General features: G+C 40.1%; 1 protein-coding gene across 3 annotated transcripts in view; it reads left to right on the forward strand.

Moving 5' to 3' along the window:
• zgc:63863 (uncharacterized protein LOC393372 homolog) overlaps positions 1-9,296 on the forward strand; it is a 15,595-nt gene extending 6,299 nt beyond the window's left edge. For all 3 annotated transcript variants that reach the window (XM_042435418.1, XM_042435419.1, XM_042435417.1), the window contains 6 exons: positions 126-312; positions 452-553; positions 2,655-2,796; positions 3,685-3,869; positions 4,475-4,584; positions 7,022-9,296. In XM_042435418.1, the coding sequence (XP_042291352.1) occupies positions 126-312; positions 452-553; positions 2,655-2,796; positions 3,685-3,869; positions 4,475-4,584; positions 7,022-7,203 (908 nt within the window). In that variant the 3' untranslated portion in view covers positions 7,204-9,296. The remainder of the gene's footprint in view (positions 1-125; positions 313-451; positions 554-2,654; positions 2,797-3,684; positions 3,870-4,474; positions 4,585-7,021) is intronic.
• Positions 9,297-26,108: the final 16,812 nt, after the last annotated feature.

The following is a 26,108-nucleotide window of genomic DNA, read 5'->3' on the forward strand; positions in this document are numbered from 1 at the left end:
CCACAACAGAGCAGTGTTGGGCCTCTATATCAATGCATATCAATCTTCATATCAATGGCAAACACAGGCATGTCCCAGGTTGTTTCTTTGATGTGATAACCACTCTGTTCCTCGGCTTCTCTCAGGTATGCCAGCCACAGAGAGAGCCATACTTCAGGAGCAGCTCATTGACATCATCCTGGTGGTTTTGAAATGTAACCCTCAGCTCCACTACTACCAGGGCTATCACGATGTGGCCGTCACTCTGCTGCTGGTAGTCGGGGAGCGGATGGCCATTGCCATGCTGCACACGCTGTCCAAATATCACCTCAGGTAGTATATTTTTCCCTGTCGAACCAAATAATTTTATGTTAAGACATTAATCGTAATCAGTTTAAACTCGGATCCCATTAACCAGCCAAGTTCCAAGTAGTCATTCACTCATACCTCTATATTTTGTGTGTCTCTCTAGGGATTTCATGGATCCTACAATGGACAGCACTAAACACATTTTAAACTACCTGATGCCGATATTGGAACAGGTAGATACAGAACTACACGACTTCATGATCAGGTACATACACACAAACGCACCGTTTATGTCTTATGTCTCATTTCTTTAAACAAACAAAAAAAACCCTAAGCACTTGTAATGTTTTGTCACAGAAAGTGTTTTCAGTTGTTTTTTTGAAAGGGATGCAGCTCCAGTTTTTGGTGGCATGTAGCTCTTGTTTGTATTCAGTTTGAATTCACTTACTGTAAATTCCTTTGGACAAAACCATCTGTCAAAAGAAGGTAATGTAGTGTAAGTAAAAACCACTAGAGGGCATTAAAGGGTTGACTTTCACCTGTGAGCGTCACAGTGAAACAAAGGGGAGAGTGTTTTGTTGAATTGGACCTGAATTCAAAATTCAGCCTCAGTGGAGAATTCTATCGTCAGATGGTCCAACAGCTGCTTCAGAGGCTTTTCTCCCCCACCAACGTTCGCACAGTGTTAACCTTTGTGAGTAATCCTATAGTGTAATTAATCAAACAATGATATATTATTTGATTTTCAGTTTATTGAAACAGCAGCAACAAAAAATGCATTTTAAGATTGCAACCAGCTTGGTTAATGTTGGTGTGTGTGGCGAAGATTGGGATTTAAAATGTTTGCCAGTTAATGATTTGTCCTCTAAGGTATTTTGATATGCGTGTGTGTGTATGTGTGTGTGTGTGTGCGTCTGTGTCTCCAGTACCTCTGCTGTCTCGTTGCCTGTTCATAATTGATGCTGTGCTGGCAACCTCCAGATTTGCAGACTACTGTCAACTCACATACGCGCTCACACAATAACAAAAAGCATGGCACTCGGAGAAAAACGGCAGGATAAACAACACCCCACTTCAAAGTTTGGAAAGCTCTTTTTAGTGTGCACTTCCTCTCCCCCTCTCCCGCCTTCTTATCTCTGCCCTATCTCATGCTCTCACTTCTTTTTAGTTCCTTTATTTTCTCTCTTTCACTTCATTCTATTTCTCCGTCTCTCCCATTACACATGCTTCCTGCCCTTTGCTCCTTCTTTCTACCCCTCCCCCTCTCCATCACCACCGCCAGCTTCTTTTCACTTGTCACTCCCTTCTCCTTGTACTCATCCTTCTTCCTCCCCAAATGTTCCTATCCAATATTTATCAACAACCTCTCAGAGTTTCCAATTTACTTGAGACTCTGTCAAAAATAACTACAACGGACAAAGATATTAAGGGAGAGCGTGGGAGGGTTATAAACAGTTTGTGGAGGTAAAGAGAATGTAGTATGCTTTGACGTCTGTGGGGCTCTTTCTTTAGAAATTGGTGTTTAATGACCCTGTTTACGGGGATGAGCGGAGGAGTTCATTCTGGATCCTGGATAGAGTATGTGTGACAAAGCAACCTCAACTCCGAGGTCCACTCACTATCTTTTCCTGAGCTTCGTTGTGACCTATGTGTGGCACTTTGGTCAAAAATACATGTGAATCTTTTGGTATTTGGCTAAGGTTCGATGGATCACAGCTGTAGTATTTCACATTTCATTCAACCTACTATAAACTGTGTATATTTATATATATTTCTGCACGCCACTTTCCAAAGTGTACCATTTAGTTTTCAAAATGATTTCCTACCTTCCAAGCAGACATTAGTTTTCATTCATTTCATACAATATGAAAATCAAGTTGCAGAGACTTTCTCCATGTGATGGATTATCTTTGTCAAACAGGTTTTAAGTATTTGCAAGACATTTTTTATACCTAATAAACTGAAATTTAGGAAATCAGTATTGTGTATTTTTTTATATGGTTCTTATTGGCAAGTTTATTTTTAGGATTATTTTAGTTAACTCTGATCTTGTGAGTTATTTTCTGTTTTATGTTGTTAGACTTTTTAATCTCAGTGAGGCTTTTAAGGTTAAATAAAGGTTACATTAAAAAACAAAGGCAAGGTTATTTGTATAGCACTTTTCAACAACAAGGCAATTCAGAGTGCTTTCCATAAGACATAAAAAAGGCACTAAGACAAGACATAACACAAACACAAGGCAATATTTTAAAAAATACATATGAATAGGTTTTAAAAATACAATAGAATGTAGAAAAAATGGAAAAATAAAGTATGTCAGACTTTCTTTTAACATTAGTGGCTCCTTCCTTTGTGTTTTCTCTTAGAGCGGAGGTGGGAACCATCTTTGCACTGTCCTGGCTCATCACGTGGTACGGCCACGTCCTGCCAGAGTTCAAACACACCCTGAGACTCTATGACTTCTTCCTGGCCTCCCATCCACTGATGCCCATCTACCTCGCCGCTACGGTAAGAGGGCTTGAACGCCAGGGGAAAATGAGTGAAAGCCAGTGAGATTGTCTTTGTCAGTAATCCAGGACGCTCACACGCACACACACACACAGTAAGGCCGAGCACTGTGAAGTCACTGGACTAGTTAATTAGATACCTGTACCTCCTAATGAACAGATGAGAGAGAGAGAGTGAAAGAAGGGTACACAGGAAAGGAGGGACAGGAAGAGATAAAAGGAGAAAAAGAGGGAAAAGGATGACAAGGAGTACCTGACTGATGTTTTAGGGAAAAGGAAAGAGAGATTACAAAGGAAAAACATTCTTATATTTCAGACTTTTTTTCACTTGCTTCACTCTGGAACAGCCTCTTGGATGCTTTTACCTGACTGTCTTGGCATGTATGTTTACTGCTGGAACATATATGTGTGTGTGTTTGTAGAATTTATTCTGTATGTGTATCCTTTTGTTTTCTAAGGTATTTACTTGTGTGTGTGTGTGTGTGTGTGTGTAAGGAAGCTTTTTTTAACTGAAGGGTTTTGTGCACGTTGATTAATGTGTGTGTGTGTGTGTGTGTGTGTGTGTGTGTGTGTGTGTGTGTGTGTGTGTGTGTGTGTGTGTGTGTGTGTGTGTGTGTGTGTGTATAGGGGCTGGGCAGAGGGAGACTTCTGTTTGAAGTGTGTGTGAAACAACAAAGCAGAATGTAGTTCATGTTTCCTCCAAGGCTGCGTTCAGCTCACAGCATGGGGGGGTTAACTCTTCATCTGCCTATTTCACCGCTCAGCACTCATTCTGCCTCACTAGCAGCGATGAAACCAGCCAAATATACAACATGTAGAATCGGATTCATGTTAAACCACAGCGAACAGCTTCAGGGTTAACAGTTTTAACTCCTCCTCTCCCCGTCAGATTGTGCTGCACAGAGAGAAGGAGGTGAAGCAGACAGAATGTGACATGGCCATGGTCCACCACCTCCTCTCCCGCATCCCCCCGGACCTCCCATACGAACTTCTTATTGGCCAGGCTCAGGAGCTGTTCGACCAGTATCCTCCTTCTTTACTGGCCAAACGGGCAGCGCTGCAGTCTCGCAAGAGGTGAGGCAGTTGCAACTGAAAATAGTTAATGATATTAAAAACATTTGGAGATGGTGTGTATTGACTGCGGATAGCGTGATGTAATTTCCTCAGAATCCAAGAGGGGATGCTGTAAAACACATCTAGACTGAGTGATGCTGCTGACACACACGTTTAGTGTGTGTGTGTGTGTGTGTGTCTGTGTGTGTGTGACCGTTTTCCCACTTTTTTTATGGAGGAGAGACATTAGAGACTCAACTATTCTCTCGCTGTGTGTATCCATCTCTTTCTCTCCCCGCAAGCGTCCTTCAGTGTTACAGTCATTGTTCAGGAGAGGAAGTGACATCACTGACACAAGGCCTTGACTGACTGATACTGAAAGATACTGATATCCAATAATGCATTACACCCTTGGCTTCCTAGACACACGAGCAACTGAGTTAGCAGTTTTTTTCCAAATTGTCTCTCACACATTTTCCCTCACCTGCCTTCATCTATCAGTTTATCGTTCAGTCCATCTCTTCATGTCATTCCATCTGTCCATGTTTCACCTGAGACCTGACTCTGTTCTCCATCACTGACTAACTCTTCCACTCCATCCTCTTCCTCTGTTTTTTTCTCTCCAGTCTGTCCATAAGCACCTTTAAGGCATTTCAGCTCTCCACCCTCCACCAGAGACCAGACTCGGTGCTCCAACGCCTCACCAAGGCCCAGGACTCCACCACCTCCAGATATGGTAGAAATAATAACTGTAATCTTATCAAAATGTGAATTCTTGTTAGAAACCCTTTGAAGTGGGGGGAAAAATTAATATTGACTGTGAGATTGTAAGAACAGCCATTTCTACCCAACCAAAATTGTGATGGAACCACAGTTCCTTGCATGTTTTTTGATGCTTTACATGAGAACACTGTTGTTCAAAACAAGGCAACAATAAATATGTCATCCCCCCCACTAACGCGGCCCCCCTTTGGGCCAATCAATAACAAGTAAACAAATGTTGTAGCACCCCCGTCAGACCAATCAAGTGCACATTTAAATATGCCAGAACAAAACAAAGAGATGCATTATTCCCGTAGGTTTTGTTGGAATCTGATCAGCCGTGTCTGACATTGTTTGTGATGTACAGCGAATCAAAAATATGTTGTAGCGTTCCCCTCAGGCCAAACAGTGTAATATTAAAAATGATGCACGCTATTCCCTGCAGTTTCATCAAAATTCAATTAACAGCATCCGAGCTGAAGAACATAACGGACAGACAAAGAGCTGATCCGTAGCAACTCCTGACTTCACTTTGGCAGACAATGAATGCGAGTCAGTAAGCCTGACAGACAAACTGGCATCCAAATGCTAAACCAGTGATGTATATTGGCTGACTAGAGGACTTTAAAGTTACAGTATTTGAGCATTTTATTTTATTAATTGTCTGATACTATATGGATGGCATTTTTTTTAAGTAATAGCCATTCAGTCTATTAGCATTTTCCATTTGCTGATCAAGGCTGTGAGATACAGTTGAAAGGGGGAAAAGTAGATCATGAGTTAAGACAATTAAAAAAAAAAAAAAAATGTAATAAACTAAACAAGAACAATAACAAAAAAATGAACGTGATGCAGAATTTACCAGCTGAAAATCTTGTCTTTGCTTAACGTCTTACCTTGCTGCAGTGATGTAGAAGTGTACTCAGTACTCTGTGACATCACACACTCTCCTCAGGACAGTCTTCTGACCACACCCAAACTGCCCCAGTCAATAACACTGGATGTAGTCAGAGATGCAACAGACTTAAAACTTTCAACTAGGGAGGGCAGTGTAACAACATGACCCAATGAATCCTCTCAGCCTACAGTTTGTTTGTTGTGCCATAAACAGATGCACAGTTGCTGCCCTCCTGTTCCCTCTCTAACAGAGTAGCCACTCAAGTCATGTTTGCTTTTCCTGGTGGTCAACAAATGTGTAATTTCAACTGGAACTTTGAGTCCTGTATTATTAAAGTGCATTTGCCACTCACAGTTTATTTATTTATACTTACAGGTAGCTAAAACTAATGCAATCTAATATCACAGCCCTGCAAGAAATTCAGCCTTCATGAAGGTCATAATAATGTTTTTGTTGAGAGGTGTTGATCCAGCTTTAGGGTGGAGTTGTGTCTAATATTTAGTCTATCCTCATTGATATAAATGGGGTGAACTAAATATTTAAAATATCTCTCAGTGTAATACAGCAAAGATCAACAGCACCACAAAAAGTTGAACACCTCCCTAAAGCTGATTCAATAAAAAAGTGAACAGTAAAACCTTCATGAAGGTAGAATTTATTGCAGGGCCTGAATTAGACTGCATAGGTTTTACTTAAGCCTAGTTTGCCCTCTTGTTAAAGCTGGAGTGTGGGACTTTTGTCCTTGTGTCGCCCCTAGTGAGAGTAAAGGGGGCGTTCGGCTGTGTTTGCCTGACACAGGCATGCAGCACGCTCTCATGGCACCCCGAATGACAGGCATACAGAGAGGGCCAGTAAAAATGGATATGTTCTGACGGTCCACCAGCCCACCGGGATTTGTCGCAGTATGCCCGATGGCCAATACACCATCGGCCGTAACCTGCTGTTGCTGCTGTAAAATGGTGGATAAATTATTTTGAGCGTCACACAACCCCAACGAAATGACTCATTTCATTATCAGAATTTGATCCATTCGGTCCGATAACATTTGGAAGTCTAGAAGAGCCGCACGATTAATGGCCAAATGGCCAGTGCGGGAATGTCGCGCCCGACTTGAGATTTAAAAACTCCATATACTGTGAAATACAGAGAGATTTATCTGGCGGTGATAAGCTTAATCAGCATTGTGTGAACTCGTTTGGCAAGAGCTTGAAAGTAATGGACATTCATTTATATCTAAAAGTTCCGCACTGCAGGTTTAATTAAAGTGAGAGTATTGCTGTTAGTGGAGCAGGATAATACTTAATGTATTGTGATGCTTCTGCCTCCTCCATGTCTCTGCTCCTAGTGTTTTGACATTCCTTGACCTCCTTTTTGGTTTTCATCCCAGTAACAAAATGCAACTTGATCCTCCTTTGGTTCAGCTTGGAGCTCTGTGGAGCCTCTTGACCCCTTCATGTCTCTGCCCCTCAAAGTCTGACCCCCCCTCCTCCTCCTCCTTGTTCTATGCTCGCAGCCTCTCGACACTCTGGCCTGGAAGCAGCTTTGCCCCGGGACGGAGGCCAGCTGTGGGGGAAGGGGAACAGGATGGTGAAGATGGCAGTGTGGGGGCTGTCCGCCACGCTCGGGGCGGCCGTGTTCGCCGTGGCCCAGACGGCCATGGACTGGGGACCCGAGGTGTTACTACAACTGTTCTGATGTGGCGGTGGGGATTTAGACTGTTAGACACGCACATTGACACATGGTGACAGCAGACACTATCTGCTCTTCACATGGATAAACAATATATAAAAACACACATACACAAACACAGACTTTGAAGACTTGAAGCTCGTTTCTCCTGTTGAGAGGGGGCAACGGAGAAAAGCAGGAGGTCAGTTATCTTGGTGCCAAACAGGTTGTTGCTACTCAACCACGATGAACATATGTTGACTAGTAGAGCCTCAGGATGTGTGTGCATGTGTGTTGTATGTTTCTGAGCGTGCATGCCAGACCTCCTACCACATGTAAGACACTAACACATCTTGCTTTTTCAGGCTGTTGGTAACACATTACCACCGTTTTTACCATTTTTCATGCGTGTCTCAGTATGTTTCCTGTTTGCTGATAATTTTTCTGATTACTTGTTTTTAGGCTGTCATGCTTGTTACGCTGCAATTCTGTCGATAGTGTTTTTAGTGCGCCTGTTGGATCAGCAGCCATATCTAAGAGCCAAAAGTGCCCCTAGCCAGCACGATGACACATGAATACAAATTATTAAAGAGCGGTGTTTTCTGCTGAAAGCTTCCAGTTACGAGCGAAGACGGAGAGCAGGAGAGTAAATGTGAGAAAGAGGGGAGGATGGAAGGAGAGATTTTGCCTGTGAGCCACTGATATTAATTGTTTTACTCCAGGTGTCAGCGAGTTACATTTACAGTAGAGGAGCTGTTGCTGCCCCAAAAGTGAACATTGCACACAGTTAGCATGCAGAAAAGCAGCACTCATGCAAGCAACGAGCCTGTTGCAGATGCATTTTGCAAGAGGTATTGAAACACATCTTTTTTTAATACGTTATTTTTATATTTTCTGTAGCAGTTTTCTGGCTGTTGTGGCCCACCAGTGCTGAATAAGTATGGGGAAGACACCAGTACTTTTACATTCTTAAAATATTTACCAGGTTTGCGCCAACATCCACCCTGAACAGCCGTCAACAGAGCTACAGTGCATGTACTCTGTTCTCCTCAACATCATATTCCTCTTCAGCATTTACAGCTGTGCTTAAAAATAATTCTACTGCTACATTTAGGGGGGCAATCGGAGATTTTTAACATATTTCATAGAGGAAATTGTGATTTTATTTTTTTTTATAATTGGAAGAAGAAAACTACCTGCATCTCCTTTGACAGCACCTGACATAGATATTGTTGGGATATTTGTTTGACCAGAAACATAATCACAGAGTTTCATAGGCTGAATGGTATATTAATAATACAGGCTGTTACCAACTGAGGTACATACATATGTAAAGAATGTAGGGGTTTCTCCAGACAGCAATGGTATGCTCTGTGTGTCGACTTATATTCTGAAATATTTATCACCTTTTACTAGCATGTAGCCCAGCTGCATCTGTTAACACAACATCACTGTAGTCACAACACTCTCCTCCCTGCGCTTCCTCTATCATCAGATTTATGGAGAACATCTTCACACAGCTGCATGTACAGTCTGCACTGTTGAGTTTAGTTGCTTTGGAGCGTATGAATTCAACTGGTACATAGTCTGTTGTGTGCAAAATTACAGTTCACAAGAGTACGGTTCATCAACAGTAAGCACCAGAAGAAATTGATTGGTACATATAGGACAAACAAGGGTAGTTTGGCTGTAAATTTGTTGTACAAACACAGAGAGCTCCAGAAAGTCACATTTCTAGCTTTCAGGGCAATCTGGGCCTATTAGGACGAGGATTGTGGAATAGTTAACAAACCAGTCAGTTAATCTGTCACTTGATTAGTTAGATTCAGACATTCTTCAGAAAATGTGATAATCAGTCAGTTAATTTATTAGGCCATCAGTAAATCAATCAGTGGCCTGTAACTCAGGTAGTCGACTGATCTGTAGACCAGTTAGCAGCTCGATACGTGAGCGATTCAGACATCCAGTCAGTTAGTAACCTGCACTGATTGCTTGAATCACCTCTCAGATTTCAGTTTTACAAGTAGTACATCACATGAAACAATACATGTGTCTGTCTTTGTTTTTAAAATGCATTAATTGTGTGTGCTTGTGTGAATGTGGGTATGTGTGTGTGAGAGATGGAAAATATTAGCTTTAAGTCAGTTTCTTTTTTTCTTTCTTTTTAACTTTCTGGGCATCTTTTTTATTTATTATTTTTTGTTTTGGCACTCTCAGTGCCTAGTTATTAAATGTCAACAGTCTGATAATTTATTTTAAGAGCAACAATCTGATTGGCTATTTATTTAACGGGTAAACATTTAATTGACTTCATCATAATGAATATTATCACCAATCTGAGTGTTCATATTGTTTAAGGTAATCTAATTATCTGTCAGTTGAAATACTGTAGGTGGTCAGTTTTTATGGATCAGGTCAGAAGTTAAAGGTTTGGCTCGTGCTGATTCACTGCTTTCAAAATTAAAATAATAAATCAAGAAAAAGGGAACATTTTCTGTTATGATCTGCATGGTTGCTCTTACCACACAAACAGTTTATGCTGCAGTGAAGTTAATTTTGTAACCACTGGGTGTACTTTTAAATTGACTGTATGTACTGTAACTGTGCATCTATGATGCTTGGATACGGTTGATTGATATAAAACAATTTTATCAATGAAAAAAACATATGTAATCTTCTTTGCTTGCGATCAGTCGGCTGCTTAAGACATTAATATGCAGGGAGAAACTCCTGACCTGATCTTCAAACATTAGCCAAGATGCTGAGTAGTGTGTTTGTGCCATACACACACACACACACCACACACCACATAGACGTATACAGGGAGAGAGTGGTAGTGGTGCCAGATCCTAATGAGGATTTAATTCTTGCCCCTGGCTCTTGGCATGCTTAAGACACCATTTCCTATCTTTTTTTATATCCTCACATTCACAGTGAAACACCTACATCGACACCTGCACTGGTTTCAGTTTGGCAGATGCCTCAGCTGAAAAATGATAGAAGCCTAATAAATACTTGGTATGAATGAAAGCAAAATAAATAATGTATAAGAAGGAAGAGCGATGCTGGAGATGTTGATCCCATATCTAAATATGACTCACAGTTTTCAGGGCCATGAAATTCATGAAAATCACCATGTAAACTTGTTGTTATAGAAGAAATAGAAGATACATAATATCATTTGACTGCAGTGCAATTATTTACTTTTATCGATTAGCTCTGTTGAAAGTACCTTAACTATTTCACAGTTGAATCATTTGTTATCACTGCTTTTAATGCTTTTTAGTTTCATGTTATTAGCCTTTTTCATCTCACTTGATATCAGCTCACATCTGCAAGGATTTTGGGGCTATTTTGCACTCCACCCACTAATCATTCTATTAAATGTATTTGCCAAAGACACAAACAAAGTCCCATAGATGATTCATTGTAAAAAAAGGTGTATCAATTTGACTATTACGATCGGTATTTATGATGATTATGAAACAAGTGATGCATCTTTTGAAACACAGAAATTTGCAAACCAAATCATTTTGCTGCTGTTGACTGATAAGTGACAAGAGTAAAACTGGCTAACGTGACAGCTGTTCACTGAGTCTAATTCAAAGAAATCAACGCTCTCTGTAAACCAAAATATCTTGTTTTCATGCCAAATTATGAATTCTCTGTAGGGTGATGAAGAGCCGGAAGTTGAACTCCCAGTGAGGTTGCGTTGAGCCTCTCTTGACATCTCTGTCATCCCCTCAGGTCCAAAATTTTCCCAAAAGACTTAATCACACCAAATGCTTTTTTACAAATGTAAGCCTTTAGTTGTGTGTGTGTATACAATACATGAGTTATGTGGACATTTTAATGCATGGTTCTCATGGTGGTTCTTAAACCCTTGGTACAAACTGTATCCTTGAACATATCAGGTTATTTGCACCTTGCACTTGTAGTACTATGATGTGTTTCACATACAGATGAAGCGGTTTTTGTGTATGAAGTAGAGCGGTGAATAAATGATGAAGAAAACACTTCTTGTCACCTGTTTTTTTTGTGGCAATTTTGAACATAAGTACTTAGAAAACAGCTGCTTGGACTGACCTTATGTTTTCACTGCAGACTATACTTTTGAGGACAGCAATTTGAAGAATCCAGCTGCTGTGTTTACATCTGTGCAGTTCTAAAGAAAACAGAAAGGAGCACCCTCTTCCTTTGTGTGTGTGTTTTTGTTTGTACTGTACAGCTGTTGTCTTTTCATAGGCTCTGTTAAACTGGCGTCCTTGGAGAAATTAGGTCAGAAATGTGTTTTTTCTTTGTGTGTGTGGAGAGGACAAGGCTGCGCATCTGTCCGTCTGACCCCCAGGGAGATGAGACGTTAGAGAGCACAGGGGCAAATCAGACACATGAGGTGAGGCAGAAAAGGCGAGGGTTAAAGAGGAATGAGGGATGAGATGAGTGATAAGCAAAAGGAAAGATGTAGCAAAAAGACATCTGTTGGATGTGTTCGTGGCGGTGGAGAGGTAGCCGAGGTCTGCAAGAACATGGAGTCACTTGAGGATTTTAAATTAGCTGTAGTGGAGGTGAGAGCGGGTCTGATCAGGAGTTGAGAGCAGATGTGGTTTGAATTTATGCACAGAGATGGCTAGATGTGTTATGGCCCTAATTTCAACACTAACCAATGACCTCAACCACACGCAAACACACACACACACACACACACTTTTCTGCTTGTAGGCGCTCACCCTAAACAGCACTGAAGATTGTTCATATCTGATCCTCTGTTGGTAAATAAAACCTTTGATTCTGGCTTTCTGTGAGGTTGCATAAGCCCCAAAAACAACGTGTGTGTGTGTTTCTATTCATGAACCGTGTGTGTACTTTAACTTAGAGCACGCAATTGAAGCACACAAAGGAGCAGAGTGGAGGTTGGTGAACAAAATAGGTACTATTATGTATGTGTGAGTGTGTGCAAGCAGAATAAAATACTGCATTCCTACGTGTGTGTGTGTGCGTGTGTGTGAAACATTGGGCAGGCTGGGGACAACAGCTGCTCCAGGGGTCTGTCTGATGTTTTCTTTTTTCCCTTGTGACACACACACAAACTCACGCAGCCTCGTTGCTACCAATAACAGGAGCAGCAGCACCTCGACTTTCACTGCTGAGCTGCAACAAAATGACTTTACTTTAATTCATTCAGGGGATTTACTTATACAAATAAAATAAGCTCTTCATGAGGCCTGTTTTGTTTATTTTTTATGAATTGATCGAGTTGATCTTGTCCCCCTGCGGTAACCCTGGAACTGTGCCAAACCTTTAATTAATAGGCTACATGGTAATGTTTCAAAAATGCATTAAAATCAATGGTAATTATCTTGAGAAAAGTGACATTCGGGGCAATGACAGTATTCGCTAAGCTAGACCCTGATTAACTGAAATGTATCACATTAATATCCCTTGTGCTTCACTGAAAACAGACAAGAAAGGAAGCTTGAGTGTGGAGATCCCTTCTTGAGAATATACTTACCTCAAAGTTCACTTACTAGTTTTTTCTGGAGCTGAAAACCAGTCCCCCGCTGAAAAACCATCTCCGAATGGTTCCGTGATCAGTCTTTGAAGAAGACTCTGATATACAGTCGGAAGCTCAGTAAAAAGCTATTTAAGTGAGCCTTGGGTTTTATTACAGATAAAAATGGGAGGATTTTATGCAACAGATGTCCCCATCTGAACTTGAATCTGGGCTGTTGTGAGCATGTGTAGTCAAAAATATCCTAATCATCTTTGTGTTTGACTATTCTCATTTTCACCAAGCATTCTGTATTTACAACAAATTGTTGCACATATCTGTTTTACAGAGTAATAATGTAATTTTCAATGAGTTGTTAAACATGCATTCATTGATTTTTTTTGGTCATTTGGGGGCAACAGAAACAATCTGTAAACACAACCTTGACACATAATCACCTCATAAGGTTGGTGTGGTGAGCTTATTCGCAAACAGTTACCTATTTACACATACACCAGACATGGAGCAACATTCATCTTGAGTCATGTTTGTATCCACTGAATGAATGTCCAATATTCACTCTTTTCTATCTCTGTTTTGGTCCCCACCAACTCCTGAATGACATATCTGGCTCTACGGCCGCTAATGTTGTATGTTCACCAGCTAGCTGTTAACTGTGTATTTTTGGCGTTAAGCAGGTAGCATAGCGTCAGTTTTTAGAGATGCCTCCTGTGGCTGAAAACAACACTGATGAGAGTCAGTGAGAGTGAACCAAAACAGTAAAGTTGTAGACCGCAAAACCAAAACAATGAGCTGAAAGATGCTAAAATGCTCTGTAGAGCTGAGGGGATACTGTATTTTTCTGTGGGTTCTTTACTGCAAGCGACCACATTCATATACAATTAGCGATCCATTGTTAATGAAACATATAGCTGCTTTAAGTATTTCAACAAATCAAAGATCTTATAAAAATTGTTTTTTATCTTCAATAAATGTTCCTATTCTGCCTTGAGAGAGTGTTGCACTTCTTTTTATCAGATCAACAAATCAAAGACTGGCAGAACACTGATACACTTGAACATTTCGGCCACATCACATGTAATTTAAAGTGAAGCTGCATCGATCACAAAGGTTTATGAAGCTGGATTTGTGCCGAGCCACAGTCAGACACACATGCATACTACGCGCACAAACTCTCTTTGTCTGCAGCCCTTTTTCCTACTCTATCCTCCCCTCCCTCCCACTCAGCCCTTCACTCTGTCATGGATCAGAGAACATGTCCCAAAGTGCTTTACAGGCAACACACGTGCAGCATGTCCCTGCATGCTGATGTGGCTTTACAGCTTCAACCTTGTGCACTATACAGAATGTGTGTGTGAACATCCAGCAGTGACTGTGTGAAGGTAGATGTGTGGCCCTACATGCTCTGACAGTGTGCGTGACTGTTTCATATGGAGCAACTGCTCATGTTACCTTGAACAACCATGAGAATAAGATGTGTGTCAACATGCTTTTAGATTTAGATACTCGATGATGGGTAAAAAAAAAAAAAAAAAAGAGGTTGAGAGAGTGAAGTGAAACATAAATCATTTTACATAATATACAAATATAATACAAATATAATATAAGTAATTTCTCAGCAGTCGAAGATGAAGGTAATGAAAATGTTGTGATGTCATTCTGTAAAATTAATTGTCCTCTAAGCTTAAATCATAATTCATGTTTATTACAACTTTGGTCTTATTTTTTGTAGTTTTGACCATCATTTCTATTCGTTATGATTTACTAACCGAAGTTTATGCTGGGAATATGACATCACCACAATCAAGACCAACGGGGAAAGAAATGAGAAGACCGACAATCAAACAGGTTGTAAACAAATTAACAGTTTAGCTAAACCACTTTATTTGGAGGTAAAACTGAATATAAGCACACTTGACAAACATAATCCCTCATTGTACTCATCGTAACTTTTACTCATAGGAATGAGAGCCAAGAGATTAAAGAAAGCTTTACTGTTATTGCAGTTTCAGCTACAAACAGGTGGATTGTTGTCAAGGGATACAGCTATACTAGCACAGCAGTGCTTTGAGCTAAACGCTAACGTCAGCATGCTAACAAACTCACAATGACAATGCTAACATGCTGACGTCAAGCAGGTGTAATGTGTAGCATGTTCACCTCCTCACTTTAGTATTATTAACATGCTAACATTTGCTAATTATTACAAAAACACAAAATACAGCTGGCTGATGGGAATGTTATTAGTTCTTTAGGTACTTGGTCGTAAACCAAAGTCAGAGGATTACCAAATTACAATTGAAATTCATCCTGAAGGGACACTGAATGTCTATAAAAAAATTTCATGGTAATCCATCCAATAGTCATCGAGACATTTTACTCATAGCTGCGTTAAGAGGAAAACTAATTTTGTACTAATCCATCTGGTAAATGTGGAGGTATTTCACTAGATGAATGAAAATTTTGGCCCATAATGAAGGGGCTGGAGGAAAAGTCAAGGGATCACCAAAGTTGTTAGGATTCATCCTCTTAGTACCAGTCTATACCAAATTCCACGGTGGTTCATCCAATATTTGTTGCAACATTTAAAAGCCAAAAGCATCAATCTCATGGTGGCACTAGATCAAAAGTCAGTCAATCACCAAACTCAGTAGGATTCATCCTCAGGGGATCATGAATGTCTGTGCATAAATTCATGGCAATCTGTCCAGTAGTTGAGATATTTCAGTCTGGATCAAAGCGGTGGACAGACGCACCAGCATTGGCATCCATAGAGCCATGTGAGCTAAAAATTGTTAAAAATGATGGCCAAAAGTACAAAAGTATGACCAAAGTTGTAATAAACCAAAGTTAAAGGTATTAGAAGCATCCAGAGTGACTTTACAACAGGTGTGAACCTTTTAAACTTGTACGCTTCATATTGCTTTCACCCTCTAACACAGCAAAGATAGTGTCATATAACTGTGAATCTCTGATAACCCTGGGGCCTCATTAACCTAAAGCAAGCCTGGTCCATACAGCTCTATTAATACCCGTCTGTATGTGCCTGTCTGTTCATTTGTATAGACACTTGGGATTGACCTCTGTGCCTTTCACACATGACCTCTCGTCTTCTCGGTCTCTCACTCCCATTGGTCCCAACCTGTCCTGACCTCACCTCTGTTTCCATGGACACCAGAGGAATTAGGAAGTGCCCCAGTGTGTCACATCTCTCTGAAGAGGTTGAGATAGTTTGGCTCTCTGGGTTTATACAGGCTGTTCGAACAGTCTCGAGGCAGTGAAAAGATCTTTTCAGAAACTCTGATAATGGGGCTCTGTGTCACCAAATATTTATAACTTTCTAAAACTGACAATCTGACAGTCGTGCCCACTTTTCACAGTGATTAGCTGGGAGCACAAATGCGAAAGTATCCAGAGCTCCAAGCACTCTGCAAATTTTTGTATTCCCATCATTCTAATTTTTGGTGGCCTATTTAATGATCCTTTGCGCCAACAAATACTCCATTTAAAATTCATTAAGTGACAGATTTGATGATATTTGAACCTCAAGTTGGAACACAGAGGAAGAGCAGGAAAGATTAAAAGGCAATTTAATTTTGCCTTGATTAAAAAACATTGTTTGCAACAGGTGAGCAGTCTGCAAACAAGTCCAAAACAGGAGCATGCAGGGGAAAAAAACCCAAAACAATACACAACAAAGTGGTAAACGTGAACTGTTGGTAGACCGGTAAATATACTGGATGCTTGATTAGGGGAACGAGGGTCAGATGTGCAGGCAGGTGATGATCATGTGACTGGGGAATGGCAGAACAGACTTTACATACACATTTCGACATATCACGGTGTAGTCACACCAAAATTTGTTTTCCATTCACGTCTCTGTGGAACGGGGCAAGACATATTTGCTCCTGGTTGCGTATAGACCTGCCCCCTTTGCTTTCTGTCTGATTGAACTTTGACTCATGAAAACTGTGAGGCTCTCCATCGTCCAGCTGGTTCGAGAGAGGGAGAGGGCAATAACACAACCAGCAGAGAGGAGGAGATGGTGCTTGACTTGTTTGAATGCAAGAAAAGTGACAGAGGTTAACGGCAGTGAAATGTTTTGATAAAACACTGTATAATCATTTTGTGGAAAGTTGCTGACAGCACGCTAGCCAGGCAAGCTTCCACAATATATGTTTACACCCTTACCTACACTATTTCCTGTCATCCTGCTCTTGGCCACAACTAATGATGGTTGAATTCCAATTAGCTGCTTCAGTTTCAGGTTCTGGTATTGTGCATGCAGGCTCACTGTCATACTGTCACGGCTTAATGGGACACTATAAGATAACGGAGACATTGTTATTGTTATTAGTAACATCTGTGATTTTCCCACAATGACAAGTCAAAATGTCGGCTGTAAAAAACTCCTACTGCTGGATGATCAGGGAATGCTAGAGCGAAAGATATAGTAAATGGGAGAAAGAAGATGAAAAAGATGGTGATGTTGTCATGACACACAATGAAGAACAGCTTCTCGACCCACCTTCAAAGTCGGCTTTGTCAGCATGGCAAACAGTAAATTGTCCAACCTTGTTGTAAGAGAATAAATCTTCACATTTGGACCGAAAAGGATAAAACCAAATAAGTTAAGATATAATATACCTTACTGTAGCATTTCAGTTGGTGAAGCAAACATAGATAGAAAGATATATAGATCAACAGAGGTAGATAACAAATAAAATAATAAATAATCTAGCAAGAAACTGACCTACACTAAAAACAAGAGCTATACTCTAGATATATACAACAGTACTGCCCGGTAATATGCTACCGAATACATGTTTAGTGCAAGAACTACAAGAAACTGTACATTTTCTTGTATTGACGACAAGTTGCTTCATTGGAATTGAAAAGATTCCAATGAAGACATTTATTATAATCATTTTACAACACAAGGTTGTATAACGAAATGCAACAAAATGTAGTCCCTTTATGCTACTCACAAAAACAGAAATTATGTAAATGGATTAATAAATAATAAGTCATAAAAATAAAACTATTTTTATATTGGAGTGCGGAGGATGAATTGAGGAGTCTCACAGCCTGAGGAAAGAAGCTGCTCTGTAGTCTGTTGGTACAACAGCGGATACTTCTGTATCTCTTGCCAGACAGCAGCAGGGTGAACAGGCTGTGGTTACCGATATCACTGATGCTCGGTAGATGGGTACCGATGATGTTCTGGGCGGTTTTAATCACTTGCTGCAGAGCCTTACTGTCTTGGGCTGTTCACATCTCATGCCAATTTGGGATGTTTCCAGTTAATATACGGTGAATCTATATGTATACACAAATATATCATATACATACACACATATTCTATGACTTTACAAAGGCTTATAACAGATTCTCCAGTGCAATATACACCTGAGACTCATTAATGTGTGGAAGAAACTCTTCAGAGTATTTTCCAACTTGTGGGTTTGTTGTGTGAAAAAGTTATTTTCCGACTAGTTTCACAGTGTTTCATGGCAGCTGATGCTTGCTGACTGATTTCACAGTTTGACAATTGGGTCAAAGTTTCTTCCCTTTTCACCACTGACTAATTTAAGATGCGTCATAACTAAATCGTGATGTCTTGTTAATCTTTCAAACTGTCAGTAGTTCCGGTCTGTTCAGCTTCCATCCATTATATCAGTCTCACATAATCTAATTTACACACACACACACACACTGTAGAGAGGAGGCTAACAAGAGACGGCGAGTAAATTTTACGCTTGAATTGGATCTGTCGGTGTCAAGTGCGCGCACGCTGCTGGAGAAGCACATCTTTGGAGGCTGTGAAACAAGTTTTATGGCGGGAACGGATCAATCTGTCTTAAGTCACAGGGATCTATCTCATGTCCTTCGTTTGAAAATGCCCAGCAGAAAAATGCGTAGAGCTGGCAAATGTCAACAAGCGTTCCATGTGTGTCTGTGTGGGTGTTTGTGGATGTACTTCTACCACAGTGAGGACCAACAGGGTGACTGAGTGTGTGTCTTTTCCTGTGTGTGTGTGTGTGTGTGTACAAGTGTGGGTGTGTGTGAGAAATATGAATTTGTTGGTAAATGTCAAGAAGTTGGCAGTGTAATGGCTGGGCTGACAGATGATCCATAAAGCTATAAAGTGATTGGTTGGGGGATTCTCATTCATTCTAATGCAACTGTCATAGTGACAGAGCGTGTGTGTGTGTGTGTGTGTGTGTGTGAGTAGCTTGTGTGAGATAGGGGGAAGCAGTTGCATGTGTAGTTGCAGTTTAATTGTCACTTTCTTCTTTCAGCTCTTCACTGTAACTTCTGCTCAGCCTGAGGATCGCTGAGAAGCTTTTAGAGTATGTCCCTTCAAATAAAACCTTTATACTTCTTCCTATAGTCCGCCTTGTTTCCAAAAAGGCATACATGAACTCATTTCTGTTGGAAAAACTTTGCTTTAATAACATACTATATGAATTTAGAATGTATGTTTGGCATCTAGGCTCTGTGCTTGTCACTTCCCACAAAGGAACACCAGGCTCGGTACAGCAGGGAGCGGGGAGTGATGAAATGAAGTAGGGTAACGTAGAAATACCATATAAACAGCAGCAGTGGTGGCAGAAGTAGCAGCAAGTGTCAGCAAAGCTTTCAGGTGTCTGAATGGTGTGTCTGTCTTAACTAATTAAGTTTTTGGTAAGTGTTGTGATAGTTTTGGTATTTATTCGCGGATGTTACGTCAGTATTGAGTGTGCATTTGTTTTTGTCAATTTGACTATACTTCAACAAATAAAAATAATATTCAATAAAACCCTCCTTCCTACAGCCTAACATATTGATACAGAGGGATTTTTTGGCTGTTTTTGATTTTGGCTCATTGTTCACAGATATCACAAATATCGAGTTTGTTATGCATGTGAAATGCCTGATGAAGGTCGCTTGAATGAAAAGTAGCTATTCAATACATTTACCATAAGTGCTGAGCGGGTGCAGGAGTCTTTTTTTGTTTGAACTATTCATTTATCTCCTACACACCTGTCTGGTTAGACTACAGGTGTGCAAAGAGTGTGCAAGTGTGTTATGTTATAACACTTTATCTTTCAAGATAAAAAAAACCAAACTTAGGTACAGTATAAACAAGTATCATCCTAAAAGTGAGAAAATATATATGTTGGCACAACTTTGCAGGTAAGATTGGCTGATTAGTAAAAGATATTCCTGGCTTGTTTATATAATAGGTACAATAATTAACAAATTTATTGATCAAATCAAGGAGATATTAATGCAGCGTTAGTGCTCCTCCCTTAAGATTTCTTTATAATAGCTCAGCTATTATCAAGAAGTTGATTTGCATGTGTTTTATGAATCTACAAGCTGTACAATGAAAACTATCCTTACATATATTTGTTCCTTGTATGATGCAGAATCAATCAGAATCAACCAATTACTTTGGTTCCAAATCTGATGTCATATTTTAAAGGGTTTGTTTTCTCATTCATCTCCTGTCTAATCATGCTGATTATTTAGCTTTTATTTGTTCAGGTTTTGAGAAAAAAATGCTTTGTCCTTAAACTTAAGCTGTAACTGGTTAATGGAGATAAAGCCATGAAGGAAATACAAAGCAGCACATGCAGAATAACACTGGAACCTACAGCCTCAACTGTCCATGTCAGTGGCTCTGCTTTGGTTTACTGAAGCATCCTCGACTTTCAGCAACTCTCTGAGTGATTTAGCTTCATTTTAAGGATTGCCCTGCTTAGCCGGCATGGAAATATCCCCAGAAAAGGTAAGCAAATTGCACCTTTACCGCTACCATAAAGATGAGAGATGTGATCTACCTGCTAAAATTTTAAAATGAGGTCCACACTCCATTAGACATTAAATGGCTGACCACAGTGGAGCACTTTGAGACATGGGAGCCATAATCGCTAAAAATTCATCTATCAAATGAAACATAAACAGGAGACAAGTCAAGGCTAAGACCTGAAAGTTATTCATAGCTCCCATATTGACCAAGCAAAGGGTTGTAGTCCTTTATACATGGTACAGAAAAGGGTTCCTCAGTGCTTCCAGTTTCAATACTTTCACTCCTTTATAAACCACATTCAGTTAGACAGCAAAACAATGTGTGTTTTGTGAAAGAGTAAAGATTTCTGGCTCCAAATCTAATCTCCTGGTTCAGTAGTTATGCTACGCTGGCCATGTAGCTGGATGACACCAGGACGCTTCGAGCTTTGTCCTTTTTTCTTGTCTGCACTATGCAGGGCAGGGAGAACAGAAACACTGCTGCAAGGACCGATTTAAAGCACTTTTTGGTGTCAGTTCTGTCAACAAAACAGACAAGAGATGGTGGAGGATAAAAGGATGTTAAACCACCTCAGGACAGGAACAAGTTGGGATAAGATCTATCAAAGATTGGTCTTTTTACTGCAGCAGTCTGGTCACCAACAGGAAAAATGCAAATTACTCCTTCCTCCCATGCAAGGAAGTCACTGTTATCATTGTACTAACAGGATTGTATGTATGTGTGTGTGTGTGTGTGTGTGTGTGTGTGTGATCCAAAGCATAAACCCATATCCATGACCACGGATTATGTTATAAATAAGTGTGTCTGAGCATGTGCCTGTCGATGTTTGATTATGCTGTCACAACTTTGGACATGACATTACTTGAAATCCCATTTCAATCTCATTCTATAACGCAGATCCACTCGGAGTTGGAATTGACTATCAGCTTAAGTTGCCTTTCCACCATATATTTAAATGTTTCTGTTTACAGCGGTTTCAAAATGAAAACTGACAAACTATCCTTGTGTTGGAGGACAGAAAACACACACGCACGCACACACACGCACACGCACACACAGTTAATTCCCAATCTCCTTCTTCTACCTATAGATACTGATGGATCTACTGCATCTGACTATTAATATAGATTTCTCTTCTTCTCCTACATGTTGTTGCTCTGATCTGTACACTGTCAAAACAGGCAGATACACAAGATCTATAGCTAAATCTATATATCTAATACACAAAATCTACCATTAATTACCATAAAAATGTATTAAAATAATAGTTTAACACTGGGAAACATACTTATTCACTTTACTTCTGCGAGACGTGAAAAAAACAATATCAGTCTGATGTTTGTCTGTTAGCAGGTGGACGCAGACTGAAAGCCGCCCTTCATTTAAACAGTGCAAAGGACTGCATTGGTAAGAATGTGTTGTTTCAGGTCCAGAAAGGCCAGTTTGAGTAATAGATCCATGAGTTTGAAGGCTTATCAGCTGCCAAACTGCACAGCCGTTTATAATACTATGAGACACAATTTCATCATGACAGCAATTATTTAATCTTTTGTTGCAATGATCATGTGATAAACAGCAGAAATACTGAGTTTGTGTAATCCGAAGTAATCCACCAGGAGTATGCGCTTGCATGTATTTGATGACAATAGACTGCATTGCAGCAAAAGTTGAGCCAGGTTCAGCTTTTGTCAGAGCCCTCTGTGATGGCATCTCTGCTGCCAACGCAGCGATCCCATTCAAATGAATGAGGAGGTTGCGATTTTTCACACATTATGTCGTCTGTGAAGATGTATCTGCTAGCGATGGTGGTTTTGCAGCCATTTGGCCAACAGTTTGTCGACTCCTCTGTTGTTCTTTTCAGCAAGTTCACAAAAATTCACAATATCTTAGACTCACATTAACAACTCAGAGGCTGCTGTGAACAGTTTTTTAACTTGGTTGCTCAAAATGATGGTCTAAATGACATATGTTATATGAAGGACATAGGAAGTATGGAGCTGGGAGGTGATTAGCCAAGCTTAAAGGACCAGTGTGTAAGATTTAGGAGGATCTATTGGCAGAAATGGAATATAATATTCCTAAGTATGTTTTCATCAGTGTATAATCACTTGAAACTAAGAATTGTTTTTTTTGTTACATTAGAAGAGCCCTTTATATCTACACAGGGAGCAGGTCCTCTTCCATGGAACCCACCATGTTGCACCGCCATGTTTCTACAGTAGCCCAGAACGGACAAACCTAACATTGGCACTAGATAGGGCCTTTCACATTTTTAGCAAGTTTCGTGGCTACCATAGGTCCTTCTATGTGCTTGAACGGGAGGGGTGAGGGCAAGGACGTGGGGTTATTAGTTGGTTGCAGTCTGCTACCTCACCACTAGATGCCACTAAATCCTACACACTGGTCCTTAAAAAAGCTAGAATAGCTAGAGTAGCTATAGGCTAGCAACAACAGTAGGAAACTGCTAGCTTGCTCTCTCCAAAGTGAAAAACTTCAACTCCCATCTCTTCAGAGCAGGAGGGAACAGGCAGCCATTCAGCCAGTCAAAGAGATGACACATGCGCAATATTCACTCCATGACTTGTTCCCACAGACAAGAGCAGACAATACAAACAGACTTCTACAGAGCAGCAACAATTTTACACACGTCCGGTGCAGAACAAACAGGCTGAAAGCGACCCTGCCTACAGCAGTCCGAATACAATACAGAGCTGACTGGAACAAATGATGGATAGCTGAAGTCTTTGGGGTCTGTTTTATGTTTTTGTTTGTTTGTTTGTGTTTGTGTTGTCTATGGTTGTTTTTATCGCATTTTAAAAGGTATGCATGTTTGTATGTAAGTGTATGGTTGTATTTGTAAATGTATATATATGAGTATGAATGTATGGGTGCATGTGTCTATATAGATATGCAGTATGTATAGTTTTATATTTTTATGATGTGCAATCATGTATAGATATATTTCTATTTTTATTCATGTAAATTCTGCTTCTATTCAGTCAACTGTGAGCATAAATATTAATAAATTGAAACAGATTCAGATTCAATCAGAACCCTTTTAAAGCTCACTGATTAACATGTTGTATCTTGATCTGTAAAAAAACAATAATATAACAGAAATATAACAATGACAATTTCTGGTTTTAAGACGGGTTACTTGCTGTAACTATTTCTTGTCAAACAACAACAGGGTGCAGTTGATGTGAGCAACTTCCTGGAGTCTACTCATCATGGTACCATATCATGTTTGTACAGAAACCAAAACCTGTACTACTCATTGAACATATCTGGCAAGCTGTGCTACAGATGTGGCCAGAAATACATTGAAGATAGATAAACTGTTGTTTGCTAAAAAAAATAGTTCCTGCATGTAGGTTTCCGTTTGTGTGTGGATTAAACAAATTACATACATCATGTAAATTAGAGAGCTTTAGAGGTGCGGGTGGGCGTATTTATTCACTTTGGAGAAAACCAGGCTGCTGTATCCCCTTGCCTCCAGTTTTTATGCTAAGCTAGGCTAACAGTGTCCTCACTCCAGCCACGTACGTAACACACAGACATGAGATTGATATCAATCTCATCTTGCCTCAGAAAGAGAGCAAAGAAGAAAGTGTATTTTTCCAAAATGTTGAACTATTCCTTTAATTTCTGAATGCATGCAGAAGTAGCAGTATAACTTGTTTTGTTTGAATCTACACATGTGAGACAGAGAGGGTGTCAACTATTATTTTATTACCAAAAGTGACTATAAAAAAAAAGAGACATTTGCTCTAAAAGTGGATTTTTTTTTATGTGAGACTTTACAGGTTCATTAATTCAGAATAAACAAAGTGAACACAGAGAGAGACACAGACAGTAATAACACATTAAAGACATTAAAGCAAAGTCTCTGTGCATTACCAAGAATCTTTTTACTTTTTGAAAATATTATGATCATTTTCAAATGCCATGGTAGGATTTCTTTTGATGTCTTTTCTCAATTATACATATTCACTCTCCCACTCACTCACACCTCCTCTCCGTCTCATTCCCTTTCATCTGTATCTCAGCTCTTCCTCTCTGACCCACTACTCATCTCTCCATCACCACCACGTAACACAGTGAGTAAATCAGTACTCAGTTAGTCCTGCCAGTTAGTTGAATCCAACATGCTGGTTTACCAGGTGAACACATAAAGATCTTAGTAAAGTGAGGCAGTGTCCTGAAGGGAAGCGGATCCTATTACATGTGACCTCCGCTCCTCCCTGACTTCCCCTGCCGACCACCTCACATTTGACATTCAGTCACCTGATACTATCCGCCTGTACAAGGGGGCCCCGGGATTCATTTGGTGTTAGTTTAGTCAGAGGAATCAGCAAACAGCACTGAGAGATCAATTCACTCTGAGTGTAATGACTATTGATTCTGTAGGAGCAGAGAGACAGAGAGGGAGTTGAATGTATTTAGATAGAATAATGCTTTGCTCTTTCACGCTACGCTGAGCTTCTCTGCCGCTGTCGGTTGAACCGGGAGAAGGCTGGATGTGCATCCCAAATAGACACACACACACACGCACACACACACACACACACACACACAGGTGCACATACGAGTTACATGTACATGGAAACCAGGGACACACAACCCCCCTTTTGAACTGAGAAGCTCACACACCACATGCAAAATGCAACTGGTGTGCTGTTATGTGTCGTAACAGTTATCTAAAAACTTAAAAACCTTTTACAACCTTGGCCAAGCAAGAAAAGTGTGCATATCAAAACAAAACAAAACAAAAGAAAAAGGATGAAATAAAATCTGATGGAAACAGGTTTTTCAAATACACCTGGATAATTTGGTACCTGCTTCTGCTTCTTCTACTGTAGACAGAGTAATCATGTCGTGCAGCCACTCACAGTTACGTGCCTTCACTCAAGCAGTAAGCCCAAAAAAGTGAAGAGTAAAAAGTGCAGGGCTGCTGGGCATGTATGTAACAACATCCTCAGTTTGAGTCCAGATGGGAGCCCCCATGCATGTCATTCCCCAAGCTATTGCAAAAGTGGCTGATTAAAACATTACGGAGTAGATGCGATTTAGAAGAAATAAATGTTCTGGTTACGTAAAAAAACAAACACACAAACACACACCACAATAAACTGATTTCCCTTTTATTCCCCTGAATTTTGTGCTCTGCCTACTGTATATTGGCTGCAAGCAACCACAGCAACAACACTGATGCTTTATGCTTCGTTAATGGTTAAACTCACTAAAGCCATATTTCAGTCTGAACATGAACTGAATTTTCACTTTGCTTTTTTAAAATTTGACCAACGGCAACTTTTTTTTTTTATCTTATGACCCATAAACAGCCAATGGATGAGACACAGTTGTTTACTGCGGCAGTGAGCACCGACATTGTGTGTGTCAGCTCAGACTGATTAAAAAACTTACCATGAACCCCAGTTTGATGTATAGTTTGTGCACCGGTAAAGAAGTCCCTAAATGTGATGTCGCTTCTTGCTGTTAGACTTTTGAATGTCCTTTGGATCCCATTTGATACTGTTGATTGTGTGTATTAGTCTACCAGGAATTGCTGGGAAACTAACCTGGGATTTCCCAACTTTGACCAGTTGAAAGCACAGAGTCGTG

The sequence above is a fragment of the Thunnus maccoyii genome, chromosome 15, assembly GCF_910596095.1.
Source record: "Thunnus maccoyii chromosome 15, fThuMac1.1, whole genome shotgun sequence".
Lineage (NCBI taxonomy): Eukaryota > Metazoa > Chordata > Actinopteri > Scombriformes > Scombridae > Thunnus > Thunnus maccoyii.